Below are 18,332 nucleotides of genomic sequence, written 5' to 3'. Positions count from 1 at the left end.
AATCCATTCAATCTTATATTATGATGTTTTTCTAATTTTTTTATAGATATAATCATCATAATAATATGTGACACTCTACACCCGACTTGATTATCTAGTTCAAATGTGAAATACTATATTAATTGCCAAAACGACTCAAACTAACTTATAATTAAACAAGCATTCATTTATTAGTATTTAAACATTTTATAGTATCAAAATTTATAATTGAATTTCTTATTTTTATTGCTTCAAATTAGCTCAAATTTATAATACCCCTTAAACGATCCAATAATAAATTCGAGAAAGAGAGATCACATTCAAATGACAAATATATTTCACAACTTTTATTCATTATCCATTAAGGGTATTAAAAAATAATTTAAATTGTGCAACCAAAAATTACAGTCTAACATGTGTATATTCATACTCTAATATCATGCAATAATTTACTTATTCGAAAAATAAGAAACAAAATTTTCTATAGTTCTAAAACAATAATATTATAAACTAAAAATTTTAATTAATTTAATTTTAAAATAATACACACTATATTAACCAATGCAATGCATGAGTATGTAAACTAGTAGTTTAAATTGAAGCTTTAATAATCTAGTTGAGTCTTATTTGAATTTTTCCTTGTGAATATATGAATTTCATTTTTATTGGAATTGATTAGAAATAAATTTTTAAATGAAATCGTTTTTTCATGGTCTTACAAATCAATTTAAAAATCATTAAATTATATTTTAATAGTTATAATTTTTATATTTTATGTTATTTTTCATAAAATTTCACTCATAAAGTGTATCATAATTGAAAATTGAAAAGAAAATTATGTATGATAATTATAAGCTAATATACTAAAAAAACCCTTAAACTAGGCACTTTATTTAAACAAGCTCTTATACTATTTTTGTAATTAAATAAGTCCCTAATAAGAGTCCCTTGATTTTTACCCATGAGATTAGCCTATATATTAAAATTAAGGGCTTTCATGAATAAAAATCATAAGAGCTTATTTGACTACAAAAATAATAATAGGGTTTGTTTAAATAAAATGTAATGGTTTAAGGGCTCTTTTAGTATTTTAACATAGTATGATTTTTTTAACATAATAACTGTATAAACCATTTGTGCAGTATTTTTTTTCAATAAAAAGAAAGAAACCAAATTGAGTTCGAATGATTCAAATTGATTCATCAATTTTTAAAAATAAAAATAAAAAAAGAAATTATATATTACCAAATTTTCACTTGTAATGCAATGAATAAAGAGAGTATATATATATCATATTATTATTTGATACACCGTAAATAGAATAAAAAACTCCACATGCAGGTATAAGATACACCATTTGTACTTGGGGTGTAGTAAAATATTAATAATTAAATAATTAAAAAAGAAATTTGATATTAACTTAAGTTTATTTGTGAAGTTTTTTACTCGACTGGCGGTGTACAGAATAATAATCTTTACCCCAAATTGCTACGTAGAATGTAGCAACTCGGAAACTTCATAATCTTCTCTGCACCAGTAATATGGAAGGAAGTTATTCAATTGAGGTTGAGAACAATAACTACAGAACTTATAGTTCAAAATTGGATCAAGTTCAGTCAAACACTCAACTCTCCTTTTTTTTCCCCAATATCTAGTGTTAAGAACCCTTAATGAACAACTAGAAAGCAGAAACTATTTCTTCATACCTTGAAGGTTGAATCTCATCCTACATGATCAGATTCAGCTTCTGGATCTGTCTCACCGTCTATCATCCCAGTCTCCACTTCAGCATCTGCTTCTAATTGCCCAGCTTCTTGTCCAACATCTGTATCAGGGCTTTGCTTTTGATGTTCATCTGGTTCTGGGGTTGGGGTGCCCCCTTGGGAATTATTTCCTGTTGCAGCTGAGACATCCGTATCCATCACTGCTACAGAGGCCTCCGCATCAGCTCTGATTCCTTCTCCCTCAATCTCACTTGCCGGTGTTGCAATCTAGATGACAGCAAAATAAGGGAAAAGATTTAAAACAAAAAAAAGACTTGCACAGCGTATGAAAATATTCATCCTTTTGGCTCACTTCTGTGACACTGTAGGATAAGCCTATAGTTAACACTCTATGAATCATGTATTTATGAAATACCAGCCCCAAGCAGATGTATAATAGAAAATTTCCGCACAAATCATCACAATGAACACGAGGAAAAGAAAGAAAATAAGATTGAAAGGCATCTTTTATGTTCCAACCATCTGGATTAAGCAGTTTAGAAGTCCTGTGTGGTCGAACACTCCTATTTTCAGAGATGATAAATACATGGAAAGATAAAGTTCCAAAGAGATACCTGACTTTCCTCAACCTGATGTGAAGTACTCCTCATCTCCTCCTTTTTGGCACGTTTCGACCTGTCACTAGGTTTACCTTGGAACTTTGATCGCACTTCAGGGGGGAGAAGTTCCAATGGAACAACTCCTTCAATACCGTGTTCGGTAAACTGTAATAACCACCACAAAAATTTTGATAGGATCAGTGATTTAACCTAATTATATGTAAGAACTCTTCATATGCAACATAACTTACTTTTGAGAACCCTTCTAAGTCTTGCCTAGCAGAAAAACGAAGGCCCTTCCAGCAATAAACCTGCATCAAAAAAAATTGTAAACTTCCATGAATAAATATATATGGAAAAGTGATCAATATAACATCTTATGGTTACATTGGTTATGATAGTTTGATCTCATTTTGATGTCTAAATGCATAAACATTTGGAAATCTTAGGAGGTTTTATTTAAAGAAAAAAGAAAATCTTGGCAGGTTTGTTGATACCAATGGTAAAACCATATGCATGAAGGATGAGTGCATTTATGCATCTAGTGAATAACTTAATATATTGATTCAATCCAATTACCATGACAGACTGGACAGTTTACCTAAAAATGTCAAAGGTTAAGTTTCTTAAGCATATCATGTGAACTTCAATGTCCTTAATAATAATCAATCCAACTGCACACCATGCATCTATATTACAAGTCTATATATGGCTAAGGGTATAGGTACGGGTCTGAATGAGAATTAAAAAGTCCGGAGAAACAAAACTCACCCTGTTATTTTTGTGGTGATATTCAGCTTCTATTCCTGCAGAATCATCCATCTGTAATTTCAAGGATGAGATTATTATTACTTTTCTAAAAGCTTATGTGCTGAAAATAAAACAACAGCATCACAGAAAAGTTGAAAGACGTGTAAAATCTCCTAACATGAAAGAACTAAAAGAAAGTTGAAACAAATTATCAGTATCAACTTACATCTTCAGCCAAGGGTTTCCAGTAATCTGAGATTGTAGGAGTTCGAACACGTTGAGAGTCTGTCAAAGCATTCTGGACATGCCAAAATAGATTTTGCAGATTTAGAAGCACATAAAACTAATGCACCCCGGCAAGAAATAATTAGTAGCTAACAACTAAACATCACAGAAACACAAGGGAAAAATGACATCAATGCTCTTTTGACTCCAATCATACAGATCTAGCCCTGGACTTTTAAAATATTTGAGGAATATATGATACAAAGTCTTAGTAAATACTTGGAATTGGGGCTAGTGCAATGAAATAGTCAATGCCAATGCCATTTAAAACTCAAAGTTGCAACAATTGTATGTAAGAACTGTTATGTAGCAAGAGGAACAAAAACCAACAGGAGAGAAAACAAAAATCACAGGACAAGGTCTAATGGATAATTTGGCCTCCAATTGAAAATATAAATCTCCAAGGAACCTATGACAGATGTTATTAAGAGTAAATCCATGACTGGACCTCTACTACCCTTGTGGCTACTGGTGACCAAACCTCTAAATTTTTTATGCTACTGACCGCATGTCAGAAAGTTTATAGAATTGACATGGAATCTTAAAGAGTCCAACATGTCATGAATGATCCTTGCCAATAGGTAATTAAATCATGAGGAACATGTTTTGTTCCTTTCAAATTGAAATAAAGAAAATATAAATCATAAAGATGACTCTAGATATTAACAGAACAACTCTTTCATGTCCCATACTTTTAAACTACAACTATAGGATCATAAATCTCCATGACATCATTCCCACGCATTTCAACTATTTTTATTAATCAGAATCACAAATTGATAAAAAAATAATCTTATAGCTTTTAATCTTTTCAAGAACTAACTGAGAAAAGCTTTTCAGTTTCTTAAAAAAAGCCCCTCACGATTGTAGTATATAGTAGCAGTAGCTAATACAAATACTTGTAATAAAAGAAAACGAAAGAATTAAAGCCATGAAAATTTATGACTTGACTATTTGGAGGATAAGCAAAGAAGCACCCAAAACATAAAATTCCACGCATATGTTACTCTGACCTATGGGTAAGTGTTACATATATGGGTGTGTACCCAACATGGATGCATTTAAATTTTTATCATGATTTACATATATTTGAAAGACCAAATCTCAATTCCCTTGTTCATGGGATATATGTCAAATATGGGTATTTGAAGGAAAATAAGATTTGTAGCAACATAGAAGTCAGCGATGGATCTAAGTTACAGCACACAACATTACCAATAAGTTTGTCCAGTATATGGTTAATATTGTTTCACTAAAAAAGGGGGGGGGGGGTTTAACAGTTTGTTTGACTCTTATTTTGTAGAAAAATTATAAAACATTGAGTTGGTAAGTACACACCGGATTCTGATCTGCCCACTTCCACAACTGAGAGAGTTCTTTATTCCCCAATCTCCACCTTGTCCGACTGTAACAAGATTGGAGAAGATATATCTTTTATAAGAATACACGGACAGAGGCCACAAGCATGACAAATATTTAAACTATGTAAACAAAATTAATTAACCAGAACAAGAGTATCGCCAAACGTAGGAGGCTAATTGGATAATAGAAACACAAAAAAGTTTTGAGCAAGAAATATGTTTTTCTTTGCACCCTCCTGGAATGAATACTCATCTACATACACCTCAAAGTTTGAGGAAATTTATGATAAACATGAACATTAACTTGCATTCAGCATACCGTTTCTTAGCTCCATCATGAACTGTTTTTTTCTCTATTGGCTGCTTTTCAAATGGTTGACAGCCATCGCGTTTCCACCAGACCTAAGAGCAAAAAGACTCTGGGAAAAATAAGTGACTGCCCTAACAATGCCAAAGATATGATCTAGAAACATAAAAGAACTCAAGCTTACCCAATTCTTTTCACGATCTAATATATGCTCAATACTATGAAGAAAATCTTTCCCCTTCGGAGGAGTCACTTCGAGTAGTTTCTTCACTCGATCTTCACAAGAATTAATTTCTTCTTTCTGGAATTAAGTTTAAGAAAAAGTAGAGGGGCATTAGCAGATTGCCCAGAACACAACATAAAAAATAAAGAAATTACTAACCATGCTTTCAGATGAATCTTTATCATTCTTTCCTGGGGCCTAGCAGAAAAGACAAATAATTTATCAACTACTATAATGGATGGAAGAAAAAAAAACTTATTCAATACATGAATTATTTCAAACATAGAAATTATTACCTTAAGATAATCAAATAGTATGAGGCACTGCAAAAGAATGTGGCGCCTGAAACTTGGATCTTTTAACTGGTTTCAAAAGGGCAACAGATTAAATAAGTATGTTTGCCATAAATAAATTATCTTATCTTCTGAATGCTTCTCACCTCTAAGCCCATCAATTTACTGCTTGTAAGATATTTGATGTTGAAAGTGGTTGCCTCTTCCTCCAAATTGTTCTCAGCTCCCTCTTCCTCACTCAAAGGCTGTGCATCAAATGTATTCAACACAACCTGCACGAATCAATACCCAGTGGCTGAACACAATTTATAACTGAGCAACAAAAAAATTGATATCCACGAAGATTAAAATAAAAAATAACCCTCATTCAGAGCTTATAAAAGGCATACCATTAAACTAGCTGTAAATTTCTGCCACTTTATAGGAGCATTTGAAAGGGAAGCAGGGTTGCAAAAGTATTCCTGAAAAATCAGAAAGCTAAGTTCAATAAGATAATCAGATTAAGAATGATGAAATCTTTATAAATGTTTATTTATCCAGGATGCAACTTTGTTCTTTGGTGCAACAGTAGAAACCTTGCTGGGAAGAACAAGGCTGGATCCTCTAAAACAGCTAAAAAATAAAACCTTCGTGGGATATCATTTTAGAACTAGTATTAATTCCTAAAACAGAAACTCAAGGGAATCTAAACCCATGTATTTGGCATACAGCAATTGAAGTTCCCACATAAGTTATCAGTTTACCATGCAGGATTTCAGGTCAATGGGGAAAAGTTATCTAAATGTTTAGTTACTTTTTATAATAAATTTTTTCACATTTCTTAGACAATAATGGGAGGCTAAAATAAGTTATGCTTCACTCGAGAAAAATTTATATGCTCAAAATTTTAATTGGGAAAACTATTTTTAAAATTTTGTAAGGGAAAAACTGTCATTTCCATTAAAATTCTCAATTTTGTAGAGGTAAAACGGTCCTTTTCATTAAACTCACTGTTGTGGGTTCAAAAAAGTTATTTCCATCAGAAACCTTCACTGTGGGACAAATTTATTATTTTACTAAAATTTTGAATTTTCAATATTTAAAAGTTCAGTGGGACATTAGCCCCCACAAGACCCTACGTAGATCTGTCCCTGTTACAATGCACAGAAAGTGAACTATATCTCCTCCCTGTTTTAAAAATAATGGAGTTTGACCTATACCAGACAGTTTATACTACCTAATGACTACATAACCTAGACCAGCAGCTCTGAAGTTTATTTATATCAGCAAAAAGCTAATCTTAGGCCTATTTTGAACAATAAAGATTCTAAGAGACTCAGAAAAGCTAAGATCCACATCCAAAAGTTCAAAGTAGCACAACTAACCTGTAAACTCCAGAAGGTTCTATAGAAGTTGAAATCAACAGAAATGCCTGAATGAAAACATATAAATTAAAGTTTAAGCTGACATTGACGGGCAAAACATGCAAAAATTTTGCAAGCAAAATGCAAACCCAGAGTTAAAAGCACCTTCAGGTGGGTCTTTCTCATATTTTGTCTCATTTGATGTGTTAAAAACTCCCTTTATATTCACAGCTGCAAGCATTATTTGAAAGCACAAAGTAAGCAGCAGAAATAACAATTGAAGAGTAGAATGAAGCTGAATAAAACAACTACCTGAACGTTCAGATAATGGAAAGAAATGAGCCAGAAACATTAGGATTCGCCCACAAAATACCACATCATTTGCCTATAAATTCAAGTTACAGTGAATTAGAGAAACAGATAAACAGCATATTTCAGGATTGCTGTACCCAGATCAAAGTAAATGCTGCTTAAGAACTGCCATTTTACAACGATAATTACCATTACAAACTTATTTTCATGATCAGAGAAAAAATAATATGTGACATAATTAATGTAACAGCCAATCACAATAATTTTCAAATTAAACTTATAAATCTATATAAAATGAAATTCATCATCATATCCTGACTGCTTAGATGGATGCTTCTGCATGATTCTAGAATTCTCAGATATGTTGAAACAAAGAGATCGATATTTTCTTGATATCAGAGATAGACAAACCATACAACAAGATAAACAGAAGGTATCAAGCAGGTTCTTTTTTTAAACCGTGTACCTATACACTTGAACAGAAAAACAAAAGGCTAGAGAGGGAGAAAAGTCACTTTCAAGACAATATAATGCCAGCAAGATTACTGGAACCAATATAAATACTGCCTCTGGTTGAGTTGGATGTTCATACAGGTCATACATATGCCATAATAGATGGGGACTTCATGCATGATGACGTTTTTAGTTTATTAGGTAATGGAAACTAAATAAATCTGGCCATAAGGAATCAGCAAACAACTATTACCTGATACCACAAAATCTAAATAGTAGCTAAATGGAATTCAAAACGGGATCTGAAAATGGTTGTTGTTTTCTTTCAAAGAAACGGATAAGGAACAAGTTCTCCAAATTCTAATGTAGAAAGTGTACGTACCACTAGTAAGTCAGGAGCATGACATACATGTATAAGAACACCGGTGAGAAGTTCTTCTCACTACTAAACACTGCTTTGTCAAAAGAGAGCATGTAGGAAGAAAGAAATTCTTAAGACATACCTTGGACAGTCGACGAAGAAGTTGATTGCATGTTCTCAACATGACAAGTTTTCCACGAGCAAAAAGCTCTTGCTGTAAAAAAGTGCAGGCATCAATTTTCTTGAGTAAATATTGATTGTGGCATGACATGGACACCACTTAATAGGGAGTGTAGTGAACCAATAAGGAATGAGAACTTCCCGATTTTTAATTAACATCTATAGACAGCACCAAAAACCTGAATTGATTTTAAGAACGCACCTTCCCCAGGATGTCCTGCTTACTTTCTATATAACGGAAAATGTCTTTGCAATTTCTCATTGTAGACATTTCTGTCAAGTCCTCTAGAAGTTGGAATATCATACCACCTTCAACATGTTCTTTCTCACAAAGATAGAGCACAACATCTAACCAAATGAAATAGGTAAACTGAGAATCTGATTAAATTCGTAATCAAACAATCACATTATTGTCAGCATATCAATTAAAAGGCAAGCTTCTGTCTGACTACCCATGTAGATGAAATGTTCCTACTGAAACAATTGACAAGTTAGAAAAAAATGGGGGGATGGAGAGGGACTAGAGTTACAAGTATATCTATGAACGTATCTTTTTTCCCCAATACTCAACTATTCAATAAAATCTAGAACATGGAAATGAACAACCAAGTCAACAACCAAAATGATAGAACACATGTCACTCGGACTCAGGTGTGAATGCTGAATGTGGGTATATCTGTATATGTTTAAACATGCATATTCGATTAGGGAGTAACTAAGCAAAGCTCACTGGTTCAAGAGATGGTATCAAGTAAACTGAGTTTAAGTAGATATGCAGCCACAGTTTCCACCACCATAAACTAACAAGCTAGTCTGACGTGGTGCTTGACTTACCACTGGTTAGAGAATGCAATGATAGGAGTTTAAATAACTGCTAGTCGAGCATATGCAACTAGGTTATAGACTCAGTATCCTTCACCCCCACAAAACCAAGAGCTAAGTCCATGGGTCAAACAATAAAAATATACTTTTGGTTCAGAAGGAGGTATCGCATTGTAGGTCACTGAGCAGTTAGCCTGCCATTTGTGTGGTTTATTTGAATTCCGAGTGCAAGAGATTTTGGTTACTTTCTGCCATAAAGCAGGCCTATTATTCTGATTTATGACCCATATTCTTCCCTACTTGAGTCAAATTAAGCTAACGAGACCTTTATACGGTCTTTCTTTCGCTTGGGCTAGGTCTTATTTTCTATTTCTATTTCTGATATATTAAAGATGATCTGTAAAGGGATTTGAGTCAATTTAGAATCTCAGAGAACTTTAGGATGTCTGATCCATTATTTTATTCCTTCTAGCTCTTCTATAATTTTCTATTACTCATTTAAGTTGAGGTCTGAGTTAGTGTTCACAAACCACAACATAGAAACAGGCCCACGAAACTTAATATATTCCTCTTCTATCACTGAAACCTCTGTTTTGCGTCTTTTATATCCTAAACTCTTCAAATTTGACGAGACCAACTCCTACCAACTTAGAAGCACCATAATGCAGCAAAGGTGATATAAAAAAGTCAATTAACCAAACTTCCCAACTCCAGCCAATGATTCAATGTCAAATCTCAGAACCTATAACCCTGGTCCACAATCTAATTAATTTATAGACCTCAAACCTAATTTCCTTGTGTCTAAACCTTCATTATATGTTCGAATGTATTTATCTGTATGCATAGGTTTATCATAATTCTTCTACACGAGAAAAATTCCACCGTCAAAGCATTAACAAGCTATCTTCCTGCCTATGGCCTTATGCTTGAACTTGTCAGTAACTTGAAAGTAAATATAAATTTTACCCTGTTAAACAGTTTAGAAGAAATCACAACTTCCCTAAGGTTCACTTAAATTTGTAACGTTAAATCATAGACTAATGGAGATTTGTGAAGGTAAAATAATTTAATGAAAACTGCAATACTGAATTTTATAGTGGCTACAAAAAACGGATATGAAAACTTTATCTGGAAAGCGTAATCACAAACCTAGAAGTCGTGGAATTACACCCTGCATTTCATCAACATCATCAATTGACTTCCCATACAGCATTATCTCCTCCCCAGACTGTACTGCAGATGACTGCACATGAGAAAAAGTAAGAACGTTCATGTTAGTGAACAGACAAACTTAAGCTAATTTACAGGGATATAATTACTATATTGAAAGTGGAACTTATCATCAAAGTCAACTCCCACTTCAATTCCGTAAATATTATTTCCAAACTCATATCCACTTCCACTACAGTTGATTCTCAATATTTTAAATTACTCTTTCCCCACCTTTCTAACTAAAATGAAATCATCTATAAGAAAAGCTCTCTCTTTTTAATATTTATTAAGAGGAAATATGCCAGTTTTGACTAGCCTGATGTACTTTTGAACTTTAAAGATGGAGAAAGGGTAGATGGTGACCCATCATTTTATGTCTTAGGATTCAAACGGAAAAAAAACAGACATGCATGCTTTCTAATTGTAAGTAAATATTTGCATCACTTGAAAAGACAGCATATCCACTGCCAATCAAGATATTCAAAAGTAACACAATTCATGCTCAGGTAGCAATACCACAGAACCAAGAATGACAATTCCAATGCCATGCAATAGTTGCAAGTTTAAGTTTAAGTTTCTAGCAAAGATTATACTTGTAAGGCATTTTTCACATTATTAGTATAAGAGAGAAACTGAATGGAAGATTGAGCATGGAAGAAAGACAAAAGACAAGATTAAGGAACAGCTTGCTAATAGTTGCCCAATATCCAGGACCAGGATAGTATAATCTAGAATTGTCACAGATAATTAAGAAACTAAAGCCCCATCCATCCTTTAGAGTTTTAATTGTTTAATAAGCTATACCGCATCAGCTTATTTTTCTTTCATATCATATAAGAAAAATTAAAAAGAAGAAAGAAAAAGAAGTTAACAAAGAGAATACTCAACCTAGAAGAAGTTAAAGAGAATGACTGATAAACATCCAAAATGAATAGCCTGTAAAACAAGATTACATAATGCACACTTGCTAAAGACCGAGAATATGTATATATAGAAAGAATGACTAAAGAATTGTATAAATGCAGTAATAGATATGATTACATACCACCAATTCCTGAAGCAAGGTCCGAAGCATGTTCTCCAATAATTGGTTTTCATCTTGAGCTAACTTTGTTTGTTTCTGTTGAAAAATAATAAGAAAGAAGCAAATTACCAAGAAATGCCCAATCACCAAGATACTGAAACTAAGCAGTGCCAACCAGAAAAGAAAAAGAAGACAAAAGAATGACATCATCGGAATATATGTAATTTATCTGTACCTAAGTCACAACATCATTAAACTCATGCCATCAGAACTCATCTGAGGTTCACTTACAGGCACCATTTATAACAAGGAAATCGGCACCAAACTTGTAAATTTCACAGAAGATTAGCTTAACACTGAACTTGGTTTTTCAGGACAAGAGATGATAACAATTTATAGATGTTAAAATCTGCGAAGCATTTAACCGTGGGGATGTATCTCACGAGAATCTCGAAATGCATATGTCCAATTTTATTTCCCCAAACTGATAGCTTAAAATCTGTTTCTCAATAGACGATTCTAACACCCAATTTCAAAGCCTTTTACCATCTCTACCTCCACTGCCACCGCACTTCATAAATTATTACATATGAATGAGAAATAAGGCATAAATCGATATTGATTACTCTAAAGGCCCAATAATAGCAATACATAAACCAAAGAATTGCAAGGAAGATTCATACAAAGGCAACGGGAAAAACAAAAGTAAAAAGAAGTTCATTAAATAAAGGAATTATAAACAGTGCAAAAATTCAAAAATACCTGAGGCTTTATAACCTCTTGAACCGTCTTAAGTGCAAAAGTTTCCGGCGGGCCAGCCTGCAATATGGCTTTCCTGAATGCTTCCTGGAAAATTAATTAATAATCATAAATCTCAGTTGCAAAATTAGAAAAACCACCAAAAATATAAACATTATTTTAAAAAAAATAAATAAAGAAAGTAGGGTTACACTTACCATCATGAAGAAGACTCAGGCCTAGCAAGAATAATCTGGAAAACTGAACATGAAATGTTTGAATATATTAGATATTATAATGGAAACAGTGTATAAGACAACGTCTGTTGTGGACTGTGAAAATTTAAGCTCCGAATTAAGGGTGGCGGAGACGGCGGCGGCGGTCGAGTGCTGGGGATTTTAGTTTTATGGTGGCCACTAGGCTTGGAGTAAATGAGATTGTTAGCATAGAAAACGTTATGTTGTTAAGGTATACGAGTAAATGGACTATGGAAAATTGAAATCCTTTTCTCCTCTCTTTTTTTTGGGTTAAAGAAATCGTTTGATCTGAATTTAGGTTATTCTCGTAATTCCATTTTGTTGTTTTAAATTAATAAATTAAATAAATATTTTATATTAGCATTTATATTTTTAAAATTAAATTTTAAATAAAATCATTTTTTTCTTTTCCTGCATTTAAATTCTTTTATGTCTAAAATTTACCTTAGATTTAAAAATGACTTAATAATTAGATTTAAATATAATCATTTAAATTACATATTTAAGTCACTATTATAATTAGTAGGTCTCAATTAAAATTTTTTTATCCTACTAATAAAAGTAAACAACAAATATGACTAACACGACTCAAACTTAAGCTACATCAAGGATAATGAACACCCTTAACTATCAGTCTATCACATGAGATTCATATTTATATAAATTTTAATATAGCAGTCAAAACTTTATAATTTTGTATATTTTTATCGTCTTATTTTTTATAACAAAACTAAATGAAGAAAAAAAATAATGTATCAAAAAATTTAAAAACATTAAAAATTATATTTTCTTTGTATGATTAGATTAAGGTAGGAAAGAGAAATAAAGAGAGAGGAATCAAATAGATTTTTTTTGTTTGTGTGTTTAAGAGGAAATAAAAGAAATTGAGCATTTTAGAAGATGAAAAGTTAGCATTTTCATAGGAATTTATTCAGTAAGATAACAATTTTCGATTTAATATGTTAAAAAGTATTTTTTTCTTTAGAATCGGGGTAAAGTTAGGGAGTCGGTGAGAGTCTTAGTCCCCTAAAATTAAACCATTTAGACCTTTTATAATTGATAAAATTTTAAATTAGTAATAATAATTTTATATTTTGGTCTCAAAAATGATAAAATTTTTATTTAATCTTTTAAAAATTATAAAAATATAAGTTATTAAAATGATAAAATTACATTTTTACAATCATAAAAAATATATAATTTAATTTCAACTCAATTTTTTTTTATTTCACCCCTATTTAGAATGTTATTTTCCTTAATAATGGGATTGTCAACGTGATTCCTTTAAATAATTATAAGTAAGTAACTTTCCCATGTAATTAGAAAATTAAAATTTATCTGAGTCAAAATTACCTCTTTTTTCTTATTTATTTCATTATTTTTTGTATAATACTTTTTCACCGCAAAATCATATAAAAATATTTTCATTTTAAATTTATTTTAAATGCTATAAAATTATATTTTAATTTAAATACATATTAAATATTTAAATTTTATTTTTAAATTTATACATCTACTAATTTTGAGATGAATATATTATTTTATTTTTATTTAAAATAAATAGATTAAACTACATATTTGTTAACAGCAAATTGCTTTTATTAATAATAAATATTACTAAAATAATAAAATTAGCATTTTATTTGATGGGTTTATTTCAAAATTTACCATCAATGAACCAAATATATCATTATAACATTTTTGGGATTTTAATTAGGCTTAAAGGTTAAAAAAAATCCTCGAACCCTTTTAAAATATCAATTAAGCCCTTGTTTTTTATACAATCAATTATTAGATACTCAAATTACCAAAACATATTAAAAAGACCTTATTGACTAATGTTGACCGTTAAAGTGATGATGTGGCAGGTAAGTTTGACATCTCTATTCCATTTTTTTGCCAAATAAGATGCCACCTCAGAACTTTTACTTGTCATTTCCGCTTGCAAAGTTACCATACTCAGTCACGATTGCAGCTAAACCTCTGTTATTAATGAGTCTTACCACCTGCATAGTGTCACTTTTCACTTCCACTTTCTTAAACCCTTTGCTCCATGCCAACTCCAAACCAGTAAAGACTGCCCAAAGTTTTGCATTTATAATTTTTCCCATACCTGTAGCTTTTCGAAACCCCACTATCCATTGGCCCTTCGCTTCGCGTATTACTCCACCCATAGACGACCAGCTATTCATCATATGAATTGCCCCATCAACATTAATCTTCACCATAGAGAGCCATACAACTTGCTCTAATTAGATTCATAGGACAAAGCTCATCAATTCTGTATTTCCTACGAAGAACTTGAACCCATAACTCATCCTTTTTAGTGAGAAAGCCCATCCTTAATTTTAACAGAAATGACTTATTCTATACAGGTAATTGGTGCAACCCAAACCACCTTTTTCAAGCGGTTCACAGCAGGTATCCCACTTAACAAGAGTTAACTTCCATTTACCATTGGAAGATCCCATATAAACTTGCGCACAACCTTCTTTATTTCATTCACTACACCTATTGGAATTAAAAGTGTTTGCATGAAATAGCTAGGTACGACACGTAAAACCGATATGGCAAGAGTCACTATTCTGGCCATTGACAATAAGCTGCTGTACAAAACAATTAGTTTGCTAAGAATCAATTAAAAATTGAAATGTCCCATTAGTGATTCTTTTATGCAAGAACGACATTCCCAAATAAACACCAAGATTTGTGAATATTTCTCTGCAGCGAGTGAATGACCTATTGTGCAATAATAATATTATCTGTGATGCTTCTTCTGTTGTTCCAATAGGGTCGGAAGCGTGTAAATTATTGTACTAAAAAATCACACAAAGTTCAATTCCCAGGGAAGAGAGGTGGATCACATGGATCTCTTAAATACCAAGTCTTTCCTTAGACAGAATATCCCTTCTATAGTAATTTAATAGCACAATTAAATACTACTATTATACCCTCAAATATTGAAAGAAAAATAGGACAAGAAAGAACACAAGAGATTTAACGAGGTTCGGTAAATTATACCTACGTCCTCGGGCACTAACACCAGATGATAACTTTACTATCTCCAAAGTATTACAAACAAATAGAATTCCTTAAGAATTCTCAAATGGGAGAAGAGAGAAAACTAAGAGAGAAAGATTGGTTGGGATGGTTGAAATGAAAAATGAAAAGGCTTATTTATAGTTGAAGTTCAGGGACTAACTTGCAAATGGCCTAAAAAATTAGGGACCAAAATTGCAATTATCCCATTCAACTTTTCAACATTCGGTGCAACTTGCTCAACCTTTTTAACAAGTTGCTTCCTACCTTTGTTGACTTTTCAACAATCTCCACCTTGAAGATTTGATTAGGATAATCACATCTTCACATACTTCCTTCAACTCCCCAAATTCGATAAAGTTATCTTTTGTAGTGCCTCCAAATGCGCTCTCGAGCGCCATACACCTAAAGGTGCTCAAATTCTCAGGATGTTAATCAAGTTCAAACAATGATTAAACTTGATTGTTGTTACCACCTTGGTCATCATATCTGCGGGATTATCTGCTGTCGGAATCTTCTGAAGTAGAATTTTTCCTTTTTCAAAGACTTCCCGCACAAAGTGATATCTTACGTCGATATGCTTGGTTCTTGAATGATAGACTTGATTTTTCGCTAAATGAATAGCACTCTGACTGTCACAATATAGACTAATGTGACTTTGAACAACTCCCAAGTCTTTCAATAATCCATTAAGCCAAATAGCCTCCTTAACAGCTTCTGTAACTGCCATATATTCTGCCTTTGTAGTAGACACAGCTACTGTAGACTGTAAGGTAGACTTCCAACTCACTGGGGCTTTCGCAAGAGTAAACAGATACCCCGTAGTTGAACGACGTTTATCTAAATCACCAGCAAAGTCGGAATCAACATATCCAACTACAAACTGACCAAGTGCTTCATCCTGTTCAAAAATTAAACCAACATCTACGGTTTTTCGAAGATACCGTAGAATCCATTTCACAGCTTGCCAATGTCATTTTCCAGGATCATGCATATACCTGCTCACAACTCCAACAGCTTGTGAAATGTCAGGCCTCGTACACACCATCGCATACATCAAACTCCCAACTGCATTAGCATATGGGACTTTTGCCATATATTCTCTTTCTTCTTCAGTTTTCGGAGATAATTGAGCACTAAGTTTCAAATGAGAAGCAAGTGGGGTACTTACATGTTTTGTGTTTTCATTTACACCAAAACATTGTAATACCTTTTTCAGATATTGCTTCTGATTCAAACAAAGCTTGCCTCTCTGTCTATCTCTACTTATCTCCATGCCGAGAATCTTCTTGGCCTCACCTAGATCTTTCATCTCGAACTCTTGATTCAACTGAGCCTTCAGCTTATCTATCTCATTTTGGCTCTTCGAAGCGATTAACATATCATCAACATACAAGAGTAGATAAATGAAAGATCCGTCATGCAGCTTCTGCAAATACACACAATTGTCATATTTGCTTCTTGTGTACTTCTGCCTTCTCATAAAGCTATCAAATCGCTTGTACCACTGCCTCGGGGATTGCTTCAATCCATATAGCGATTTGTTCAGCTTACAAACCCAATTTCTACCACCAGCATCTGTGTATCCTTCGGGCTGAGTCATATAGATCTCCTCTTCTAACTCACCATGCAAGAAAGCCGTCTTAATATCAAGTTGAGCTAGCTCCAAATTCAACTGTGCTACCAAGGCCAACAAAATTCTAATGGAGGAATGCTTCACAACAGGGGAAAATACATCATTGTAGTCAATTCCCTCCTTCTGAGCGTAGCCTTTAGCTACCAATCTTGCCTTGTAGCGAATATCCTTCTTGCTAGGAGATCCATCTTTCTTTGCGAATACCCACTTGCATCCGATTGCCCTTTTACCTTTCGGTAATTGCGCCAACTCCCAAGTATTGTTCTTCCGGAGAGACTGCATTTCTTCATCCAAGGCGCTTTTCCATTTATCACTTTCTAAGCTTTGCATTGCTTCTTGATAAGTGATAGGAATATCATCAACAACGGGAAGGGCGTAGGCCACCATATCAGTAAATCGAGCAGGTTTACGAATTTCTCTCCGTGGCCTTGCAACTGCAACTGGTTCTGGTGTACTTAGTGGTTCTTGGGTCAGAACCTCTTCAACCTCTAATTCCTCTATTGTGGCTGGAGAATTAGACTTATTAACTGGGCAAATCCCCATCTGCTCAAACTCCACCTGTTTTGGAGTACACTCCACCTGCTGTGGAGTATTGCTCGTCTGAATATCTTTATCTGCTACCTTTTTCAATGTGGCAGATTCATCAAAGATAACATCTCTGCTACAGATCATTTTCTTTGTGCTTAAGCACCAAAGACGAAATCCCTTCACTCCAGAAGTGATTCCCATAAAGAGAGCTTTCTTTGCCCTCGGATCTAACTTTGACTCCTTCACATGGTAATATGCAGTGGATCCAAACACATGTAAGGAATCATAATCTGTAGCCGGTTTTCCAGACCATACCTCCATAGGAGTTTTTCTTTCTAATGCAGATGATGGCAAACGATTAACAAGATGGCCAGCGTATGTCACAGCCTCAGCCCAAAATTGCTTGCCCAACCCAGCATTGGACAACATACATCGAACTTTCTCCAGCAATGTTCGATTCATACGCTCTGCCAATCCATTCTGCTGTGGTGTATCCCTAACTGTGAAGTGTCGAACAATACCATACTCTTGGCACACATCAAAGAACGGATCACTTTTATATTCCCCTCCATTGTCCGTCCTAAGCCGCTTGATTTTCTTGCCAGTCTGGTTTTCGATCATAGTTTTCCATTTAAGAAAAACTGCAAGCACTTCATCTTTAGTTTTCATGGTATACACCCAAACTCTTCTGGAAAAGTCATCAACAAAAGTAACAAAGTAGTGTTTTCCTCTCAACGAAGGTGTTTTGGAAGGCCCCCACACATCTGAGTGAATATATTCCAAAATACCTTTTGTATTATGGATAGCAGTGCCGAATTTCACTCTCTTTTGCTTTCCCAGAACACAGTGCTCACAAAATTTTAATTTGCAAGCCTTTGCACCTTTCAACAATCCTTGCTTTGCCAG

At 33.4% G+C, this 18,332-nt stretch overlaps 1 protein-coding gene across 2 annotated transcripts; it reads right to left on the bottom strand.

Annotated features, from left to right (window-relative positions):
* Window positions 1-1,521: 1,521 nt before the first annotated feature.
* Window positions 1,522-12,525, bottom strand: LOC107897015 (THO complex subunit 1). 2 transcript variants are annotated; one of them, XM_016822343.2, is made up of 21 exons: window positions 12,185-12,525; window positions 11,991-12,074; window positions 11,250-11,324; window positions 10,142-10,235; window positions 8,373-8,518; window positions 8,133-8,204; window positions 7,177-7,249; window positions 7,030-7,095; window positions 6,886-6,932; window positions 5,911-5,982; window positions 5,668-5,793; window positions 5,525-5,590; window positions 5,388-5,426; window positions 5,190-5,306; window positions 5,018-5,100; window positions 4,676-4,742; window positions 3,279-3,350; window positions 3,074-3,124; window positions 2,554-2,613; window positions 2,318-2,467; window positions 1,522-1,970 (listed from the first exon to the last, which is right to left on the bottom strand). In XM_016822343.2, exons 1-21 carry the CDS (start codon window positions 12,188-12,190, stop codon window positions 1,701-1,703), a joined length of 1,836 nt encoding a protein of 611 aa, XP_016677832.1. In that variant the 5' UTR covers window positions 12,191-12,525; the 3' UTR covers window positions 1,522-1,700. The 2 variants fall into 2 exon arrangements, with proteins under 2 accessions (XP_016677832.1, XP_016677834.1); XM_016822345.2 differs by lacking the exon at window positions 12,185-12,525 and adding an exon at window positions 11,093-11,140 and having other exon boundaries at window positions 11,991-12,080.
* Between the last annotated feature and the right edge of the window lie 5,807 nt (window positions 12,526-18,332).

Source organism: Gossypium hirsutum, chromosome A05, assembly GCF_007990345.1.
Source record: "Gossypium hirsutum isolate 1008001.06 chromosome A05, Gossypium_hirsutum_v2.1, whole genome shotgun sequence".
Lineage (NCBI taxonomy): Eukaryota > Viridiplantae > Streptophyta > Magnoliopsida > Malvales > Malvaceae > Gossypium > Gossypium hirsutum.
The sequence above is the reverse complement of the archived record's forward strand: the minus strand, read 5'-3'. Positions and strand labels throughout refer to the sequence as shown.